At 39.9% G+C, this 20,028-nt stretch overlaps 1 protein-coding gene across 5 annotated transcripts in view; it reads right to left on the minus strand.

Moving 5' to 3' along the window:
• The window catches only part of disp1 (dispatched homolog 1 (Drosophila)), a 52,218-nt gene that overhangs the window by 12,723 nt on the left and 19,467 nt on the right, over window positions 1–20,028 (minus strand). For 2 of the 5 annotated variants that reach the window (XM_018743802.1, XM_018743804.1), the window contains one exon: window positions 4,900–5,387. In XM_018743802.1, coding sequence (XP_018599318.1) covers window positions 4,900–5,345 — 446 coding nt within the window. In that variant the 5' untranslated portion in view covers window positions 5,346–5,387. Of the gene's footprint in view, window positions 1–4,899; window positions 5,388–7,400; window positions 7,470–7,952; window positions 8,224–20,028 lie in introns of those variants that run through there. The other 3 variants (XM_018743807.1, XM_018743803.2, XM_018743806.1) reach the window with 3 other exon arrangements.

A 20,028-nucleotide genomic window follows, 5' to 3' on the forward strand; every position in this document is an offset into this window, starting at 1 on the left:
AGCATGAGGCCATGTGTCATCACCCCCTAATGCAAAGCAGCATTTCTAGGGCTGCCTTAAGAAGCTGCTTGGTTTTACACATTTATTCTGTGCAAATGAATAACATGATAAATTAACATTACCTAAGGATGCTAGAATGTTCTATAACAAATGAATTCAATCAATTATATTTCCATCAAGTACTATGTAGGAGTGTGAAAAGTGAAACTAATTTCAAATTGAGCTGTTTATCCACTTTAAGTCTAGGGATGAATGCTGCAAAGAAACCTTAAGGTTCATCTTGGTAGAATGGAAATGAGAACCAAACGTGTACCAATTCCAATGATACACAGCTCATGTTCTACCAAGCAATAAACTACACCATGCTATCTGCCAAAATCCATGTTGCCTCACCTGTAATAAACTAAGTTCTAGAAATAACTTAACATCACTGAATTACTGAATACTGGAAATAACAACACTTCACATTTCAACACTCATAAGTGCTTTAGCATATCTACTCACTGGTTTTCAGGAGAGAAACACATGCTGGAAAAATGCCACTTACATTTTTTTGCCCATTAAATCATTTAAAGCAATGTACCTGAATCACAAATGTCAAGAGTTCCAGACTGTTTCACTTGAAGTTGAATGCCCAGACAGTAGCAGAAACCACACGTTTTTTTGTGATAATGTAAGGGACTTTTTGAAAGGACACCTGAAACTGATGGGAAGAGAGATCATTTAAAGGCACCCGTGCTGGTTGAGACTTGCACCTTTCAGACAGACAACTATGTTCTGTATATGGTTAACATTTCATAATTCCTTTGATCTTCATAAGGTAACTAAACTGGATCTGGGTAATGGAAGAAAATTTATTTAGCTGCTGTTTTACAAGAAAATGCAGAAGCCTCCGATAGACCGGAGTGTTAAGAACCCAGTGAAATTCAATCTGCATGACTATGTTTACTAGCTGTATTACTGACAATTTGTAAGCCATTCATAAACAGCACCAGCAAGTTTCCCCATGCAATTTACTTAGAAAAGATTTTAAGCTTTTACAACATTTTCAATGCATCATGGAAATCAGCGATTTAAGACAGAAAATTAAATAAGCCCGTCCTTCATATAATGGGGTTAATTCATTCAATGAAATCACCCCAGTTCAAATTCCTATTGTGAGGAGATTAAATTATCATTACTGCATATGCAGGGGAAAAATATTTGGTTTCCAAATTAAAAATGTATCACCTATTATTAAAATACCAAAATAAAATGGATTTTACAAATAATGACAATATATTTTCTAACAAAATGATTTATAGCTTGTCTTTTGATGTTGTATCTTTTTTATTATCAATAACATGTCCAATTCAGAATCACAGAGGCTAAGCAGGAAAAATGGGACATGAGGCAGAGTATAACCTGGATGGAGGTATTTTGATAATTTGACTCACAAATGTTTATCACATGAAGAAATAAAATGAGTGCCTATGTCTTTCACTCTGCAAAGCATGCACATGCTATGCTGTTAAGAGGTGCTGTGGAACCAAATGTTTTTTGCTGGATGACTTTCAACTAATCGCCAAGATTAATGCTTTTTTTATGCTAGAGGTCATTGTTTCTAGGGCAATGTAGGGGTTAAAATGCTATATTTAGCCAGACCAACAGCCCAACTGATGCTACTAAGGGGTAAAAACCTGTAGGAGTTGATGCCCAATGTGCATCTCTGTCCAAGATTGTTTGATACAAGCTGTTAGAATAAAATACCCATGGTAAACTAATAGAAGGGTATATATGCTGTATATGTTATATTCATTTAGCTGAGGGTTTTCTCCAAAGCGACTTATAAGGTTAAGTTACTTAGTTATGTACCCATTTATACAGCTGGGAAATCTTACTGGAGCAATTTAGGATAAATATCTTGCTCAAGGATAGTACAGCCAGAAGTGGGAATCAAACCTCCAACCACAACGCTACCAGCTTTGTTAGCCATTGTACTGGTTTTTTTGTATAAAATTCTGCTATGTAAGGCACAAGTGAATTGTGCAATAAATGCATATGACAAAACATGACCTTCTGTTGGAAATTTCAAGGCTGCTGGCATTTTGGAAGGCTTCAGAACAATCTTAGATTTCTATGTTTCTGTCAGCGTTTACTGGGATCTAATGTCTTTTTTGTGGACACACATAAAATGGTGGAAAGAGACCACAAACATGATGAGACACCTTACTGTTAAGCTATTACAGGTCAAGGCTTCCTTTATATTTAGGTTACGGGTTCTATGAGACTAGTGGGGCATGGTGGCGCAGCGGGTTTGACCGGGTCCTGCTCTCTGGCAGGTCTGGGGTTCAAGTCCCGCTTGGGGTGCCTTGTGACAGACTGGCGTCCTGTCCTGGGTGTGTCCCCTCCACCTCCGGCCTTATGCCCTGTGCTGCTGGGTTAGGCTCTGTCTCGCCGCACCCCCGCACGGGGCAAGCGGTTTCAGTCAATGTGTGCGTGTGGGTTCTATGAGAAATCAAGCAAAAAAAAAAAAAAAAAAAAAAACCTTGGACACATTCTTGAAAATGTTGGGATTTTACTGAAAGCCAACTGAAGCACTCCAATGGAACGGATGGCTTCCAAAGATTACAAAGACTCTGTAGCCTGAAAAAGGTATTCAGATGTGATGGAATATTAGTCTAGTAATAACTATGCAATTCCTTTTATATTCAAATGACAGGACAGTCCAGGACAGGACTATTTAAAAAGTATGCATGTTGTTGCTAAATAAAAGACAGCTTTCATATGCTTTTTAGTGTATGTCAAATAAAGCTGAGCTAAGGCAATGATATTTAAATGTAAAATGTAAACACATACATTAAGTGACAAAATGACAGTTATCCAAGCTAAGTATGGTAGCCCTCATATACTTCTGCTCTATTGGCAGTACAAATCCAGCCAAGAATATCCTATTCACACATTTTCACTGACCTGTGATGGTATGACTCAATCCTAGAGACCCTGTTGACTGGTTCTAGTAATTTTTCCAGTATTCATGCATGTCAGCAAGTCTCATGTTTCTTCCAAATTGGCTTTAAAAAAAAAAAAAAAAACTGCTCCAGATTATGCTGTAAAAGCAAGATTTCTGAAGCTGCACAAGGTCTTCAAGCTACAAACAGCGTACTAGTCTTCACGGAATTAAATTAATAGCTACTCCCTATTGGTTCTCTCACCTGCATTGATTTTCCCAACATGTCATTTCATACATGAAACACTAAATGGCCTTTGAGCCAAACTATGCAAAGCATAAATTACCCTTTGAACACCTGAACTAAGCTTTCTGCAAACACATGAAGTGACATTTGATTTGATTATACCCGATGTTCGACTAAATCCGAAAATCAGATGCCTATGGTTAAGGCACACCAGTTCACTTTATGATAAGCAAGTCAGGAACTTTTTAATACTGAGGCTATAACATCTCCAGCATACATGCTTATCTTTCTCCACATCTTTTAGACCTAAATATGGAGACATAAAGCACTATACAGGTAACCTAACAATTTTGCCATACCCAAGGTTTAAATCTATCATTGGAGAAGGGAGGACCCCTTACCAAAGGGTACACTTAAGAGTTTGAGGGAAAACAAGCATCTGTAATTCATTAAATGAGAACCAAAAAATGAACCTCTGCAAATACTTAATTACTGCAATGCTATCTCCCACATACCAACATCATAAATAGTGAATGCAGCTTGCTACATTTCAGCATCAGCTGCTCAAAACATCTAAGGAGTACTTTAAAAAAAAAAAAAAAAAAAATTTAAAAAAAAAGGTTTAAATTTTGCTGAAGCTTCAATGCACTGAAGAAAAAAAAAGTTTAGACTGCAGAGCAGTATAGATTGGACACCTTAAGATGCACTTGTTCACAAGAGGCAGCTGAGAACTGAAATAAGACGTGAAAGGAAGTGATCAACGTTGAACATTAAAGATGAAAAGTTTGATCACGGCTTTGGTTCATGGGGAGCAGTTACTAAATATGGCACAAAAACATGACCATAAACAAGTACAATATCACATTCCCAGCCAAGAGCAAACAAGTTTGCGTCACTGTAGGCAAGTTGTGTGTTCTTACACAAAAAGCTATAATTACATAAATAAAAGGTCTTGATGAAAAGGACACTGACAGACAATTACAAGAAAATGCAGCATAAAAGACAAGAATGCTTGACTGCTGTTCAAACAATTATCTGCCCTCCTAAGCTGCTGGCAAGGTCTGCACTATGTTTGCCTGGGAATGGACAGCTTGATCATCATTCAGCACCTCGAATAACACCAAGACAGCTGGCAAGTGAGGCAGGGATACCAAGAGGCAGCAAGACACGCTGTGTGGATTGACAGGGTGGGACAGTAAAGAATTTGAGGCACAGTGCTCCTTCCTCCATAGAGAGTGCTCTTTCAGTGAAGTCTCCACACATCTTGAAGTCCTTTCTACTTTGTGGTTCTCAAAACTGTTACTCATTCACTATGAATTCAAATACGTTAAATTTATCAATCAAAAAGTGCTGCAAGTGGGTAATGAATGCACATTTTTTGCAAGAGCTATGGAATTCTATTTTCACCTTAAGATTTTTTTCCAGCTTTGACAGCAAATTGTTGCACTTTTGTCTAGTGAATTATGTGGCAATTACCTGGCAGTAACCATACTGAACCTGAATGAAAATCTCATATCTCTGTAGAGGTGTTCATAACTACTACAGTATGAAGTTATCAAAACCATTGCCTGTTGAAGAATACTTGATACCTGGTGGCACATATGAACAATTATAAATTCTTTACATTGGAGTTGTTCTCAGACAGGAGAAACTACTCTGTGGCTACTTTTTTTTTTTTTTTTTACATCCAACAACCAGGAGGGAGAGGGTGAGACACACATACCTTATGCTGGCCATATTGGGAGGGCCAGGCTGGCTCTGCAAGTGCTCCTGCCAGCGCTGGTGCAAACAGACGGATGGGGAGGCTTGAAGGCAGCAGGAGCCTGGGCGGATGGGCGAATGGTTTTGGATGATGTGGCACTCCTGCTGGTTGCTGTGGCAGCACAGCTGGGTATGGAATGGGCAACAATGGCAGCACGCGGTGGACAGGGAGGGTTGCAGAAGTGCGCTTGGCCTTTGAGCACAGGCGGGCAGCTGGGGAAGCCTGCGTATACTACAAGTTCGTACAGCACCATTCTGACTCACTTTTCCGAGGCCCGTTTCCCCAGGGTGCTGCAATGAGGCACCTTCTTTGACCGGTCCAGGGGTGCTACTGGCGTTGGGAGCACTTGACGGGATGCTGCCATTGCTGAGAAGTTGAGTGTCACCATTCCCATCACTAAGGGCCATGTTACTCTCTCCTGCTCACCTCTCCAAGATTGTTCCACTCCTCTAGAAGACAGAAATAACCACAGCAGATTAATCTTTTTGACCCTGAGAAGTGGTGAAGTGTCTGCAGTCAATTATAACATTAAAAGAATGATTCCTTCAAGGGTCTCATTTCATTTAAAAAAATTAGATATTTAAAATATTTTAGATAGCTGACAATTTCACAGTTTTAACACTTCCATAAAATATTGCCTTAGTCAATTTGGGTTAAGCGGCAAGGACATTTCTCAAAAGGTATAAGACTTCATTTCTTGGAGGTAAACCTGCATTCCTTTCGTCATATATTCAGTTTAGCAATTACACCACTAGTCACCACTATCTAAACACAATGTTCCAGTACCAGACCGCATAAGACGCTTGGACTAGACATATGGAGAAATTAAAAACTAGAGCTACTTCTCACTGACAAAAATGGTAACAGCTGTACAAAACAAATGTCTGTGGTCTGGATTCATTACAGATTAAATGAGTTATGACACAAGCGATGCAAGGCAATGTACAATGTTTCAGGATGAGAATGGAATATTGATTATAACATTTACAATTATAAATGCTCCTGCCTTAAATCAATTTAATGTCTCTAGAAAAAAATTTAACTAGTAATATACATTTAATGAAATGTAAACATAATAAAAGCTATCAAATTAAATAAGCATGTAAAAATAAGATGTATTGTGAATATGAATGTTGTGAAGACTAGCTGTCTTCTATAACCACATCAGTATTTAAATATTTTATGGAACAGCATAACTAAAAAGACAAACAGAAAAACAGAGTTTACCTTATGAGTCAAACTCTAAATAAGTAACAGGATTGCAAATAACACAAGAGGTTTATTTGACAGGAAAGAACCCATACTGCTGGGTTCCCCACCTGGGCGTCACCTTGTATGCACTGTGTTTAAAATATCATCCCACCGACAAACTGGATTTATTCATTTGACTTCCAAACATAAAATTAAAGGGAGACCCTAAACACTAATCTTCAGATGGGAAAAGTACAAGAAACATAGTGAATGTCAGCAATGTGTTCTGGGCTGTTCCTGTCAGAAGCTCTGAGCAGGGCTGCCTTCAGCAGAACTATACTAAGTACAAACACACACTATCACCATTTTCCCTGCTGTCAGGCACTGCTGCAGAGCCTCTGCGGACCAGAGTTACACATTAACAAACAGATGGGCCATTCACGCATACATACAGACACTAATAAGATCAAACCTAGAGGTGTGTAGGATTATATAAGCACATAAGTTCTTTGCTACCCAGGTTAGATTGCTTCAATTTTTTCATCTACATGCCTCAAAATGTACAAATGTTACAATGTAGCTACTTCGCACACTTTCAGAATTAAAAGTGCACAGTTAGAGAAGGTGTATACTGTAGTTTTAGGTTTTTATCTAAGTTTCATAAGCACCTAGAGTATGGCAGCAGTGCCCCTTCTGGGACACATGCCCCCAACTGTTAAACTTTGGGTCCTTAACTATTACAGTCTATTAAACAGTTAACTAGGCAGTGTTTCTTTACAGCGTTCAGATTAAAACGGAGATGTGCATTACAGCTATAAAACTATTATATAATCAATATTATTGACAGATTTTTTTTTTGAGCCAAACATACTGACAGTAAATAAAGCCATCTTTTTCCATACACCTACTTCCCTGGCCAAAAACACTGAAGCCCTAAATTTCAGAAACTCTTTTATACAGCTAGACTTAGGCTGAAGAAACAAGGTTGTAGGTTGTCAGTTTGAATCCCAGTGCTGCTACAGTACTCTTGATCAAGGTACATACCCTGAATAAATAAAGTAAGAATAGTGGGCTACACAAATGGGCAAATCACTGCAAGTCACTCTGGAAAATGAACAATAGGTAAATCATTTCAACCCTTTTTCCTTGAACCATGATGCACAACCCCGACACGAACCACCAGTAATAAGACATTAACACGCGTTATTCGCACTTCTGCAATTCTACGAAGCTTGCTCATGTTTGCATAACGGAGTGCATTAATTTCGTACCTCTTGGTGAAATTTATTCCGAGACAACTGCAAACACAGCACATCTGTGCACGTCTCCGTGCTAGAATGAAGACGCTCTCTCTCCGGCAGTGCTGTGGACACGCGGGTCGGTTACAATATATACAGTGCCGCAAACGAGGACTTTCAGGAGATCAACCACCTTCTGAGAGAGTGTGTGTCTGATTAAATCAGTCATTGGAAGGCAATCATATGGCGTTATATAAATATATATAATATAAAATAAAAAAACAGTATCACAATGCAGCACCACGAAAACGGATAACGTGCGTTTTCCACGGTAGTAGTGCCAGGCAAAACACGACAAAAAGTGACGGATATGGACAGGGTTACGAGCGCGCGGACGCATCCATTAGCGGAAGCAGCGGTCCGTGCAGGAGCGTGAGGCGCGGGGTCAGTTAGTTCGTAGTGAGCGGCGCTGGATTTCCAGAGTCTCAGCGGAACCGTTGAGCCAGTCGCTGGAAGGTTCGACAAAGCCTGAAAGCGCGCTTGTCTGAAATGAGAACGTGCGTGTGTAGGAACGAGCCGTACTACCTGTGAACCGGGCTACAGTCACCGTGCAGCCCAGCGCCTTGCCTTCTTCTTTCTCCAGGGTATGCGGCGCTAAGAGCCTCAGGACGGAGTCCGCGGGGAAGCGGAGCAACAAGTCTGAGAGGGCGGCTGACTCGGCGCGCGCGCGGCGACGAAACGCATTGGCCGCCGCGCGAAGATGAGATAGAGGCAAGGAGGAGGTAAAGGAAGAGGCGTCGTGCGCGCGCGGATTCGCGCGGCGAGCTGAGACGTCCGCGGTGGAGCACGGCGGGTGGAAGCGAAGCGAAGCGAAGCTCAGCGACACCGCAGCAGGAACAGCGCACCTTCTCCTGCCCGCACTCTCAGCACCTTCCACTGCGACGCGGCGCCTCCTCACTTTTAATGACGTACCTCGAACGTCACCGGCTGCTGGAATAAACATCTCAGACGGCGCTTACACACAAAGTGGCGTAATAAACACGTCTCCTACGCAGAATCTTAAAAAGGGGGAGATCGTGACACAAACTCCTAGCTTTGTTAGCCATGTCTCGGAGCACACTGCGCACCAAGATTTTCATCATGATTTGTCACAGATCTTTCATGAAGATTCTCATATTACAAAGAACCTTCCATCACCTGCTTTACTGCTGTGGGGATAAAAGAAACTAAAAATCAATGTGATTTTCAACATGACAGCACTGAATATACAGATGGATACACGGATATTCATATATTTCTTCTCACAACAACTTCAAGGACGATAAACATCAAATCTAACGCAACTACAGTAAAAACGTTTGGGTTTCAAGAGTCTTTGAAGACTTGAAAGGGAGGCTCAGAAACCTGACAAAAGTGTGGTGGTTCTTTGGCTGTAAAATATCTTTCTTTCACCGTTTTATTAGCACCATTTAGCAAAACTCCACCCTCCTACAGTAAACCAAATTAGAGACCATACTGAAAACATACCTTAGGGAACTGACTACACTTGGCAATCTGTACACACACCATTAGTTTTTCTTTTTTCTTTTTCTTTTTTTTTTTTAATTGTAGGGATACAGTATGTTTGTGAGTGTGTGTTGATTAGAAGAATTGCACAGAATTGCCCAAAAGATTAAACTTCTTCTGCTTGCTTTTAGAAAGTTATAGAACTGCACATTTTCCATCTGATATTGCTTCATGCAGCAATAAAGCTATTAAAACTCAATGCAGAAAAGCCAGAACTTTCTATCCCAGCCAAATCCTACATGTTTCAGGTCATGAGAATCACTGGACACATCCAAGCGCACCACATTCCGAGCAGCAGGGGGAAGCTTTATCACATGGAGTCACGGCAGAAGAAAGTCAATACCTGGCTTTAATTTCAGCTGTCCCTCCCCATCAGAATCCAGCTCATTTTGCAAAATAACTATATGGTGATGCTGGCAGCTGGTAAAATAGCTATTTTCCTGTTGCTTACAGGAGTGCATTTCTCATTTATTCCTTGTTAATTCTTTCCTCACTGTAATGAATATTACAGACAATCTATGTATGAATCTTTAAGGCATCTACAATAAATTTATGTTGCAAGGTTTTAAGTACTGCTGGTGATGAACATCAAGACAAGTAAATATGTTCCTAACATATTGGATGTATTTTCATTATCCCCCCCCCCCAGAACAAAAGGAACTGGTCTAATTTTTCCCCAAAGCAGAATTTTCTGACATTTTCTACAGTACTTGTACTGGAATTACATTTACAAGGAAGTACAGAACTGCTTTTGAACATCTCACTTCTTTCCATATCCAGTTATTTAACTTGTGCACAGTGACCACATGGGACCCCTTTCCTTCTGCATAAAGCAGCTCAAACAGCTCATATATAGTGTGTAGATTTTAGATATTTTGAACAGAAGACCTTATCCAAGGTTTTTCATTTCTTGGCACCAGTAGGTTAAATTTTTTATTTCACATCTTGACAGATAGGGTTGGAATCTGCTCGCATTCAGTTAAAAAACCATGTTGGGAAGAGTTTGCAGGAGAAAAGTTAGTATTCTCTAACCAGTAAGGATAATCTGCAGTGCAATATCTTCAGCAAGGCAAAGTGCCTAACTGCCCATCAATAAGCATCCAGTGCTACTGCCCAAAAAAGCTGTTTGAGGAAAGTTTGCCATTACTGACCATTTGCATTTTCTTGTTCTCCGCATCTTGCAGAAAATGTATTTGAATCATGTTGCAGTACAAAGTTTTCATCTTTGCCACATAAGCTGTACCATTTCATTAAAACCACAGAATGTGAAGTCATCGTTATAAATTTCATTATAAACAATCTGCAAATGAAACTGAGCCTTCAAAACACTGTTGAAATTTTCTTTCACTCTGATATATTATTTATTTAGCTGACACTGTTGTCCAAAGTGTCTTACAGAGATACATAAAATATAAAAATGACTGTAATAATGTAAACAAGGCATAAGGCCATTAAGTAATTATAAAAACCTACCCAAATACATGTATATATCAATCAGGCACATTCGGTTCAGGTTTAATTAATGCTTTCACACAAACTTAAATCTTCCAAGCTGTATAAAATCATTGAAGAATTTCCCCGAGAGGATTATCCCTGCTAAAGCATAACATTTAATACCCTGTCAGTCTGCACACGATCATGTGCTTAGCGTTCATGGCCATCTGAGTTGAGCAAGGATGTCTCTTTGAAATGCAGAAGGTCGTCAATTCCAGGAAAAAAAACATCAAAGGGCAGCGATGCTGGATGAAACCATAATCCAAGCACAGCGCTCTGCCGCTGACTTCCAGCGACTCATCAGACAGACTGCCAGTCAGACAAATGAAGGGCCCAGTCTGTGTGGAAGATAATTGGGCTAAGGGGGATAAATCTTGACTGCCAGGCAAATTCAGAGCTTCTGAAGGTATCTGGAATATGAAACACCTACCCTGGCTGCAACGACAGTCAACTTAATATAAGGATTACTCTGCGGTTTACGCTTTACATTAAAATCTTGGGGAATACAGTGCAAAATGTACCTCAAAGCATACCTAAGACATGCTCACTTAAACATTCCTTGTATATAAAACTTCAGCTTAACGGCTTCCTGCAGTAAACTTAACGTGACCCAACTTATTTCTGATTCCAGGGTGCTTTAATGGTGACTTTAAGACAGTGACAAGAACCAAAACGGTAAAATTTGCAGGCATATAGCAGCCTTATGGTGATCAAAATAAACTTACATAAGTACATGTAACTAGGCCTGCAGGCAGCAACACTAAGATTGCTCTGTGGTTTCTCTTCATCTGGGTTTGGGAAATGTGGGAAACAGAAGCCTGTGTAAATCCTCTAGAGTAAAAATGGATCCCTACCAGTTGATCGAAACCCCTCAAACTCATGTATTACTCCACACCACAAAGTAAACATTACCAGAGCTGATTTATCGTATCCTGCAGAGTAAATGTTTCGAGAGCATTAATTACAACTCACATTGTCCTTTTGTTGAAGTCTTTACTGAACAGATTTCATTATGAGGATCATGCCAAAAATTTTTTACCTTTCGTGGCCGGTATTCCAGCTATCTAAAATATCAAGACAGGCAACTCAATATGTTGCATGTTACCCTCAGCCATATTTGTAAACAGAGACGAGAATTCTGCTTCAAGTAATCAACTTTATAAAAAGTCATCCACCTCATCTAATCTTTCTCTCCAAGTAAACAATTCACGAGATGCTATTTCACATTTAGTGTGGCATCTAGCTAGCTAGCAAGCAAGAAATTAAGCCACGAAGCAAGCTTTATTTACCCTGAACTCCATTAAACAATGCCAAAATATTCCTGAAAAGCTTGCACCTGTCCCAGTGACGTATGCATTTCAGCCAAGCTCATTGAGAACACGACCTGAACTGTCGCAGGAAACGGTTACGGTATACTTTGTTCACTTAACTGGAAAAAGTTGCCCAAAGTGACTCACCATTAATCAGATGTAATCAAACAAATACACCAGAACTGTAAGGATGGAAACAGATTAAGATCAGTAGGCAGCAGTGCTGGACTGCAGGTAAAATAACTGATAAGTTTTCAATCAGCGTATTACACTTAAATAAGCATGCCATATAGCTATTAACTGAGGCCACTACATCTCGCAACACACTGATGCTATAACTCAGTCCTGCAGAAACATTCTGCATGACATCCACAGGATCTACCCTCCGTTTCCAAGAAGCTCCACACAGATCTTGGTCCAGACGACTTGGACTACGGCAACTCTCTCCTGACTGGCCTTATGATCAATGTCATTGTTGCACGAGTTGCGTTTGACCTGCCAACGTGTTTCCACGTATCTCCCCTCCTTGTCTCTCTCCAATGGCTGCCTATAATAGCCAATATTATGCTCAACAAGATCAACGGGTCTCCTCCCCGATACCAAAAGGACCTCATCACTCACTGTGCTCAGGCCAAACTGCTGGCCATTTGGTTGTTTCACGCACAAGAGGTACAAAATCGAAACGCCCAAGAATTCTCGGTTCTGGTTCCAACGTGGTGGAATGACCGCTTTGCCCACTCAGAACTGCTCAACTCCTCTCACCACACACAAAGGGTCTTAAAACATGTCTTTCAAATGCACTTTGGGGAAACACAGTGGCATAGCGAATAGCACTGCTATCTCACAGTGCCCGGGTGGAGAAAACAAGTTCAACCCTGGCTGAGTCTGCATGGAGTTTCCATATTCGCCCCATGTTTGTGTGGGTTTTCTTGGGGTACTCCTGTTTCCTCCCACAGCCCAAAGACGTATATTTGGCACTATTGCAGTGGCTGCCTGAGTAAATTTCCCCACAGTGGTTAATCAAGTACATTATAAATCATCTTGATACTTTGTATCAATTTGTGCTGCTCTGTTACACGTTAATATAATGCTTTGCAAGTATACTGAGAACACTTTGGTTCAGATGTGAAAATCTGAATGACATTAGAACTATTATAATGTTAGAAAGTGTAAATATAACAAACATTTGAATTAAAAAAGGAACACACTCGGAACTTAAAACATAGAAAAATAATTTACAGATATTATACCTAGTATGTTGAGCCTCATGTTGACTACAGAGTGGCACACGAGGAAAGCGTACAATGTGTTAGCAGAAATATGCCAACAATTTAAGAAGCAGTAACTCATTAAGGCTTTAGCTGCATTCTTTACTTAACAGTAACAAGTCATTGTCAGGAGGATCAGCATGTTAGAACATAAATGCTTCACAGACCATGGCAGGGGTTCACAATTCTACACTCATGGTTCAAAAAGTAGCTGGTCCAATTTTGGTATCAGGGCATCGCTGACCACATTTAATAGCACACACTGGGCTGATGCCAAATGTCACAAGGGAATCATTTTGATTTCACATAAAACAAAAAAAATAAAATTAATCAAAATTAAAAAAACCCCTAATGAAACTCAGAGTGATAAAAGTAAAACGTTAAACATGACACTTCACACCATAAACAAAAACAAATTCTTCTTTCCTGCTTCACAATGTATCATCTGTCCAGGGCTTACAATGGGAGCTCTCAATATTGTGTATGCACACAGACTGAAGAGGTTTTTCTGTGTCCAAGCAAAAGTGGGCATGCTTCCGAGTGGTTCCCCGGGACAAACACACGGGGGCTATTGTACGCCCTGCTCAAGCGCTTCAGTTCCTTTTTCCTCCCTCTAATTACTATTCATTTCACAAGAGTTTTGAAGTTCGGGACAGCAAATCAAAGAGCTTCCTCTAAGCATTTGTCCTCTATCTATGGTCAAGCCACCTGAGGCTGTCCTCCTACTTAGACCAAGAGAACCACACAACCTTACACATTTATATACTGTTAACTTGTCCTAATTTGTTCTTGGGAACAGACCTGATATTGAAAAATCGGATTATGAAAATACTTGTTCCACTGTATGTTAGTGAAAAATTGCAATTTGTTCCAGGGCCATCTTAAAATCACTTGAAACGATGCCTAATAACAAAAGGGTAGCCAAACATTAAAAAAAAGAGCAATGATGATATGATACACTCAGTCATTCATATTAATATACTTTTTTAAACATGATTTTACTTTTTGCCACTTATTCCTGCATTGGAAAAAAGCCAGTCAGTTGCAGTGTAGTCACACACGTACACACTCACTCACCCATTCGCACACTGGCAATTCAACATCAATGCATTCGAACTGCATGTCTTTGAACTGTGGCAGGAAACCTGAGCACCCAGAGTAAACTGATGCAGACATGTGGGAACATACAAACTTTACACAGAGGGAGCTAAATTTTAACCTAAATCTGAACTGCTATATGTAAAATACTTGGAAAAACTTTGATGTAGAAGTTGACTAAGTATTTATTTGGAACAGAACAATGAATTTTATTTCAATACATTTTGTTTAACTTTTCTCATTCTACTGTAAATTACAAATAAATGTAGAAATTAGAAATGTTATATTGTTGCTTTTAAGGGTTTCTGGGTCTATAGGGTAAGTAGTAAGGTATTTGCAGGAACAGTAATTTTCATGAAGGGTGAACATGAAAGATTTAGCGTATACAAAATAAGTTTAAAAAGTCATGACTTCAGAAAATAAGCTCACCATGTGTGTGTGGACTGGCTTGAGGAAAAGAAAGGCTCTATGTTGCATTTATATAAATGAGCAATTAGAAAATTAAAGCACAATGGTGCAAAACAGATAAGCGAGTATGCAAATGACATCATAGCATGTCAGAATGCAACAGAACACGAGTACATTGTCGTCACAAAGCAAGGCATCGGTCTTTCTCGCAGCCACGCGGCAGAGTTTTCCGATGCAATCTCAGTTTATCGAGCTGGACCAAAAGTGACAGTTGGACTGGATGTTGCAGACTGGATAAATGAAAATCCAGCGATTAACCATAAATAGTATGAATAATCTTGTACCAACCATGTGAAAAACTAGACATTGAGGCACCATACAATGGCAGATGAGCGTTTCGGATAAACTGCCCGCTTTAACAGCACAGCAGAGGAAGCCTGTGAACAAGACGGACAAGGTATTTGATCTCGGGCTTGCCGAGTTGCTAACTAATGTCTGAGATGGAAAGGAAGGGTGGCTTCAGGAGTGGGTGTGTGAGGGACAGGGGAAAGGACTTCTTTCAGACCAAATTTAACGTTTACTCAACAGCTCGGTACAGCTTTGAGGACGTACCCAAACACCATCCTGACCCTCCAGAGTCAACCTGCCCTCTGCCAGTACTAAGCAAACAGAGAGGACCTCTGGAATGCAATGCTCCTGCATTCTGATAAATCATGACCTACACCCTTCACACACTGAAACCATCTGTGCAAGTTTGGAAGGAGGACATCAAATTTCTTCCGAACATTCTGGTTCCAAAAAAAGTTAATGTTGCAACTGAACTACTCAGTTTATGGAAACCTTTTTTTCCCACTATCTTGCAGGATAAGGCTTCAGAAGTAAAAGATAAGGGTTTCCATACAAATGCAACCCTGACATTAAGTGCAAAGCCTTGGCAAGGAAAATGACATGTACAAATGGTCATGAGCTCATTCCCTTCAATGAAGTTCATCTGCCACTCCCACCTTGCATTTGTGCACTGCACATGAAGACACTTAATGGACTAATGTACATCAATCACATCTGCACACTAACCAATAGGCTAAAAAGAAGTGCAACAAAATGGTTACTGATTTTAAGCCAATTAAACAAGACCAAGGCTTTGCGCTAAGAACTAAATCCACCTTTTGATTATGAACAGTAATATGGGGGGAAAGTCCAACATCTAAGCCAACAATCATTCATATCTCTCTCTCTCACACACACACACACACACACACACACACATTACCGCTATACTACAATGGTTGCTGTTTTCAGAGCTCATTAAGCATGAAGATAGACAAGTTTGGCTGCCTAAAAAACCTTGCCAAATTATGCGACTTCACCCTGGCCCATGTCACTCATCTGCCTGAGGACAGGAAGACGGGACCACAGGACATGCAGGTCTTTGTTAACGGAACCGGGAGTATTGGTGGGATGGGGGGGGGGGGAGTCCTGGCATTTCGGCTGTGTCACGCTCCCCGTGGAGCGGGGCTGGGGTCCGACTCCCACAGCTGCTCCGCCAGACACAAATGTGTTGACATTTAAAGCACAATGAGTGTTTCACATCTCCCTTCCTAAATTCATTTAAAGCGCAAGCACAGTTATTAGATCTATCCACAGTTGACCAATAATATACTCTTTCACAATCTCTAAAGTCACACAACACCCCCCCCCCCCCCCCCAAAAAAAAAAAAAAAAATTCACTGAAGCCTTCTAGGAAACATGAACAAGGTGCTCAATGGGTTACTTGTATTCTGCCCTTCTACTACTTGTAGTATTTAGGTATTCATGAAATACAGCAACACTCCTCCCCACCCCCACAGGAGAACATTATGAACAAGCAGGTTTCTGATGTTGAAATTGTCAATAGTTAAAAGCATTGTCAGTTTAAAGCACTAACAAGTGAGCCATGGCTACTCTAGTGATCTTGCTTTCTTCCAGTTCCAAGATGTTTTGTCCTCTCCAAACAAAGTGACCACGATGCACCAAGCAAATTAATTAATTTGGCTGCTTAAGGCAAACGGACACAAAAAGCATTATGGTGTTATGTCTTTGTTACAATCACTTCTTCCATACCGCAAGAGTGGGACACATAAGAACGTACTTTTACCTGCAAGTCAGTGGAAGATTTAATGACATTTAATACAAGAATAAACTTACCCGTGACTTTCTAAAATGTCATTTATCGATGCTGGGCAATCATGTGGAAAAGAGAAAAGCTTTGAGAATACCAGCAGATGTGGAAGAGACTATGTCATGGGAATGCACCCTGTCTGACATCGCTGGGGAAAAAATGATAAATGTGTTCTCTGACAAATGTGGGCCATTAATGGTTGTGTGTGGGTACTGCTGTCTGCCATTGTCTATGGTCCCAAACACTGTAGAGAAACATCTTGGCTTCACTATCGTTAAAAGGTCATGGAGAAGGATTTGCACATTACGCGGTTTTTTTTTTTTTTTTTTTTTTTAAATTAAAAAACCCTTTTCTAATCACCCTCACCCCAAACAAACAAAGCCACAAAAATATGTGAAAGGCAGTAGGTGGCTTTAGGAAAAGAGAGAAAAAAAAACAGGTCTTGCTATGAAAGTACTTTATTTACAAAAAAAAATTGGATGAACAAACATGTTGAAAGACATTTCAACAAATTAAATTTCACTACTGAAATTCATTCTTGAAAAGCATTACAAAAGTACATTCCATTTATGGATGCCCAGTATTATTTACATTAACATTTTAAAGCTAAAACTTTAGGTTTTTTTTTTATACACTGTTTCAAAAAGGAAAGAGAGCAGGTTGTGCTTTCTTGGAAGACTAAGGTTGTTTAACATGTGTAGCAAGATTCTACATGTTTCATCAGAATGTAGTTGTCAATGTCGTCTTCACTGCTGTCATGTGCTGGGGGAAAACATCTCTGCTGGTGACATTTGCCGACTCAACAAGCTTTTGAAGGAAGCGGGTTCTGTCATGGTTTGACCTCAACTGAGCGGAGGCAGTGACAGAGGCCAGGATGAGGACAAAGTTAGTGTCCGTTATGGACGATAGCCCATATCCTCTCCACGAAGTGATCACTATGAGCTACTTTAGTCACCGGATTGTTCGGTTACGGTGCACAAAGAGGCACTTTTGGGCTCCTTCTTACCAAAAGCCATACTCCTACATAATGCCAGCCTGTTAGTGCCTTGTTAACTCCTCAACACGGTGCTATAGGGAGAAGCATTAAGTACCTGAACTCATTGAACTGGTTTAGTCTTTTACTTGTCTTTCTGTACAATTGTAACTAGTAACTGCTGATTGTCATTTTCCTTTTGCTGTTTTATTTTTGCCAGCATAACAGCACTTTCTTGTTATGGGTTGTATTGAGCTGCTGTGTGTGAATTTCCCAGCAGGGATTACTAAAGTATTATGTTATTCTCCTATTTATGTATGTGCATGCATTGTCATTTTAACAGAAATTTCCCCACCCTAAAATGATGGGGCCTTTAAATAAGACCTGAATTAATCACCTAACCATTAACAGCGGAGGGAAATTATTAGTGACAGGGTTATCGAATTACATCATCCACCAGGTCACCAGGCCTTCCCAGAAGGCACTTTCCAAATTATGAGCACGTTTTCCTCCTCAACTGTACTGAATGCTTCTTTTTTTTTCCTGAAGCAGAGAGAAGTGTAGCACCTTGTTTGGTAGAGCCAAGATGGCTTGTAAAAACGAGTTACTAGCCACAAAGACTGGCATGAATTCAACACGTCCCTATGGTACCAATCTGTCTCACTGCCTCAAGGCATTGGTTTCATCATGCAGTACAACAAAGCAGCTTTTATTACACATATTAAGAGTACTGTAGAGAAATGCATTACAAATACACCTTTTGTACTAAACTTATTCACAATGTGTAGTGGTCTGAGTCAAATACATTTTGGAGATAGCAAAAGTACACTATTACACAGTACTTTTCATTCCTTACCTTTCAGACTCAAGTCATCTTGTTTCATCCCTCTCAAATATAAACAGTCCTGACCCATTCCACAGTGAGACACTGCATTCAAGTCATCTGCTGATGTACTTCACACAGTTAGTGAGAAGTAATTACTACAGTAAATCCTGGAGATTTATGAGTTACAGTAAACTGGTTTGTGATCTGAATGAAAAGGCTCATTGCTTTGCAAGTGGGACCATTCTAAGTACCTCTAGTACAGCAACTGAGAAGGCTGTTAACATCACTTACAAATCCATGAATAGAAAAAGTGTATTAATGCAAGGGTTACCAAGTTTGCCATTTCAGTAGTGGTTACAAGTTCCATGTATTAAAAATGGTACAGAATTTAAGTGTATATACCAGAAAATTATCACAAAGAACAGAATTTTTTGAAAATTACTAAAATTCATATGCATCTCTTCTAAAATAATGTAATTTTGAAGTGACATCATGATCTTTATTCAATTCCAGAATAGGAAAAAGCCCCCTGAATTCAGACTTCTCCTGGCATAAGATCTGGTGACTCAGCTTGCCATTGTTGTAGAGCCCTGCTAAATATTTACTCTTCCCAGCTCTGCAAGAGAGGGATGGGAGGACCTCCTTGCTACTGGTAGGGTCTAGGAATCCACCTCCTTCTTCGTACCAAACACCAGGACTATGCAACCTCAGCCATCAATTATGTCATTTAAACTGGAGGATTGTTCGCTATTAAAATCCCTGTGCAGACCTCACATAGTCCAACAATAGCACCGCCATAACAAAAGAATTAAGTAGGATTTGTACAATTTGAATTTTTTGTTTCTAAATTAAGAAGTTGCCCATATTTAATCAATATATAGCTAATATTTAGTATGTTTACCTAGATGTGTAACTACATATAGGTAAGGATTGACAGTATCAAAAAAATAGGTTGTTAAAGAGAACAAACTATTTCTTGAATGAAGTGACCAGATATCAATCACTATGCTCTCTCCATTACATGTCATGGAATCCTTATCTGGTTTGGCCACTATTCAAACTGGGTAAAGCAGCTGGAACTGTCACAAATCTTAATGTCAACAAGAGTTTCAGCATCCTTTTGAACACACCACCACCAATCAGCAGACAAGGGGGGAGAAAAAAAAAAAAAAAAAAAAAACAAACCTTCTCGGCACATACGGCACGTAAAGGAACAACATTAGTTTCTCAAAAGAGCCACACCACTCAGGATCATAGAAAAAGATATCTATAAATGAGCTTCAAAGCATTAATTCCACTGCAGATAAACAATTCAGGGCATTCATTAAGCAAACAAAGCAACAGACTACTTAAGCCTATAAGGGCCTAGAGGGTTTAAAAATAGGGAACGATCAAAGGACCTGCTCACTTGGCACACTACATTGGCAAAATGGTGTTTATAATCAACACCTTTGGCTAGATGGTCAACACAGCTGCTTTATTTCTATACAGCGATACATTTTTGAGCTCAGATAACTGCCCCCACAAGCTGCAAGCAGATGGACCTTTGAACATCAATGT

Source organism: Scleropages formosus, chromosome 1 (assembly GCF_900964775.1).
Source record: "Scleropages formosus chromosome 1, fSclFor1.1, whole genome shotgun sequence".
Lineage (NCBI taxonomy): Eukaryota > Metazoa > Chordata > Actinopteri > Osteoglossiformes > Osteoglossidae > Scleropages > Scleropages formosus.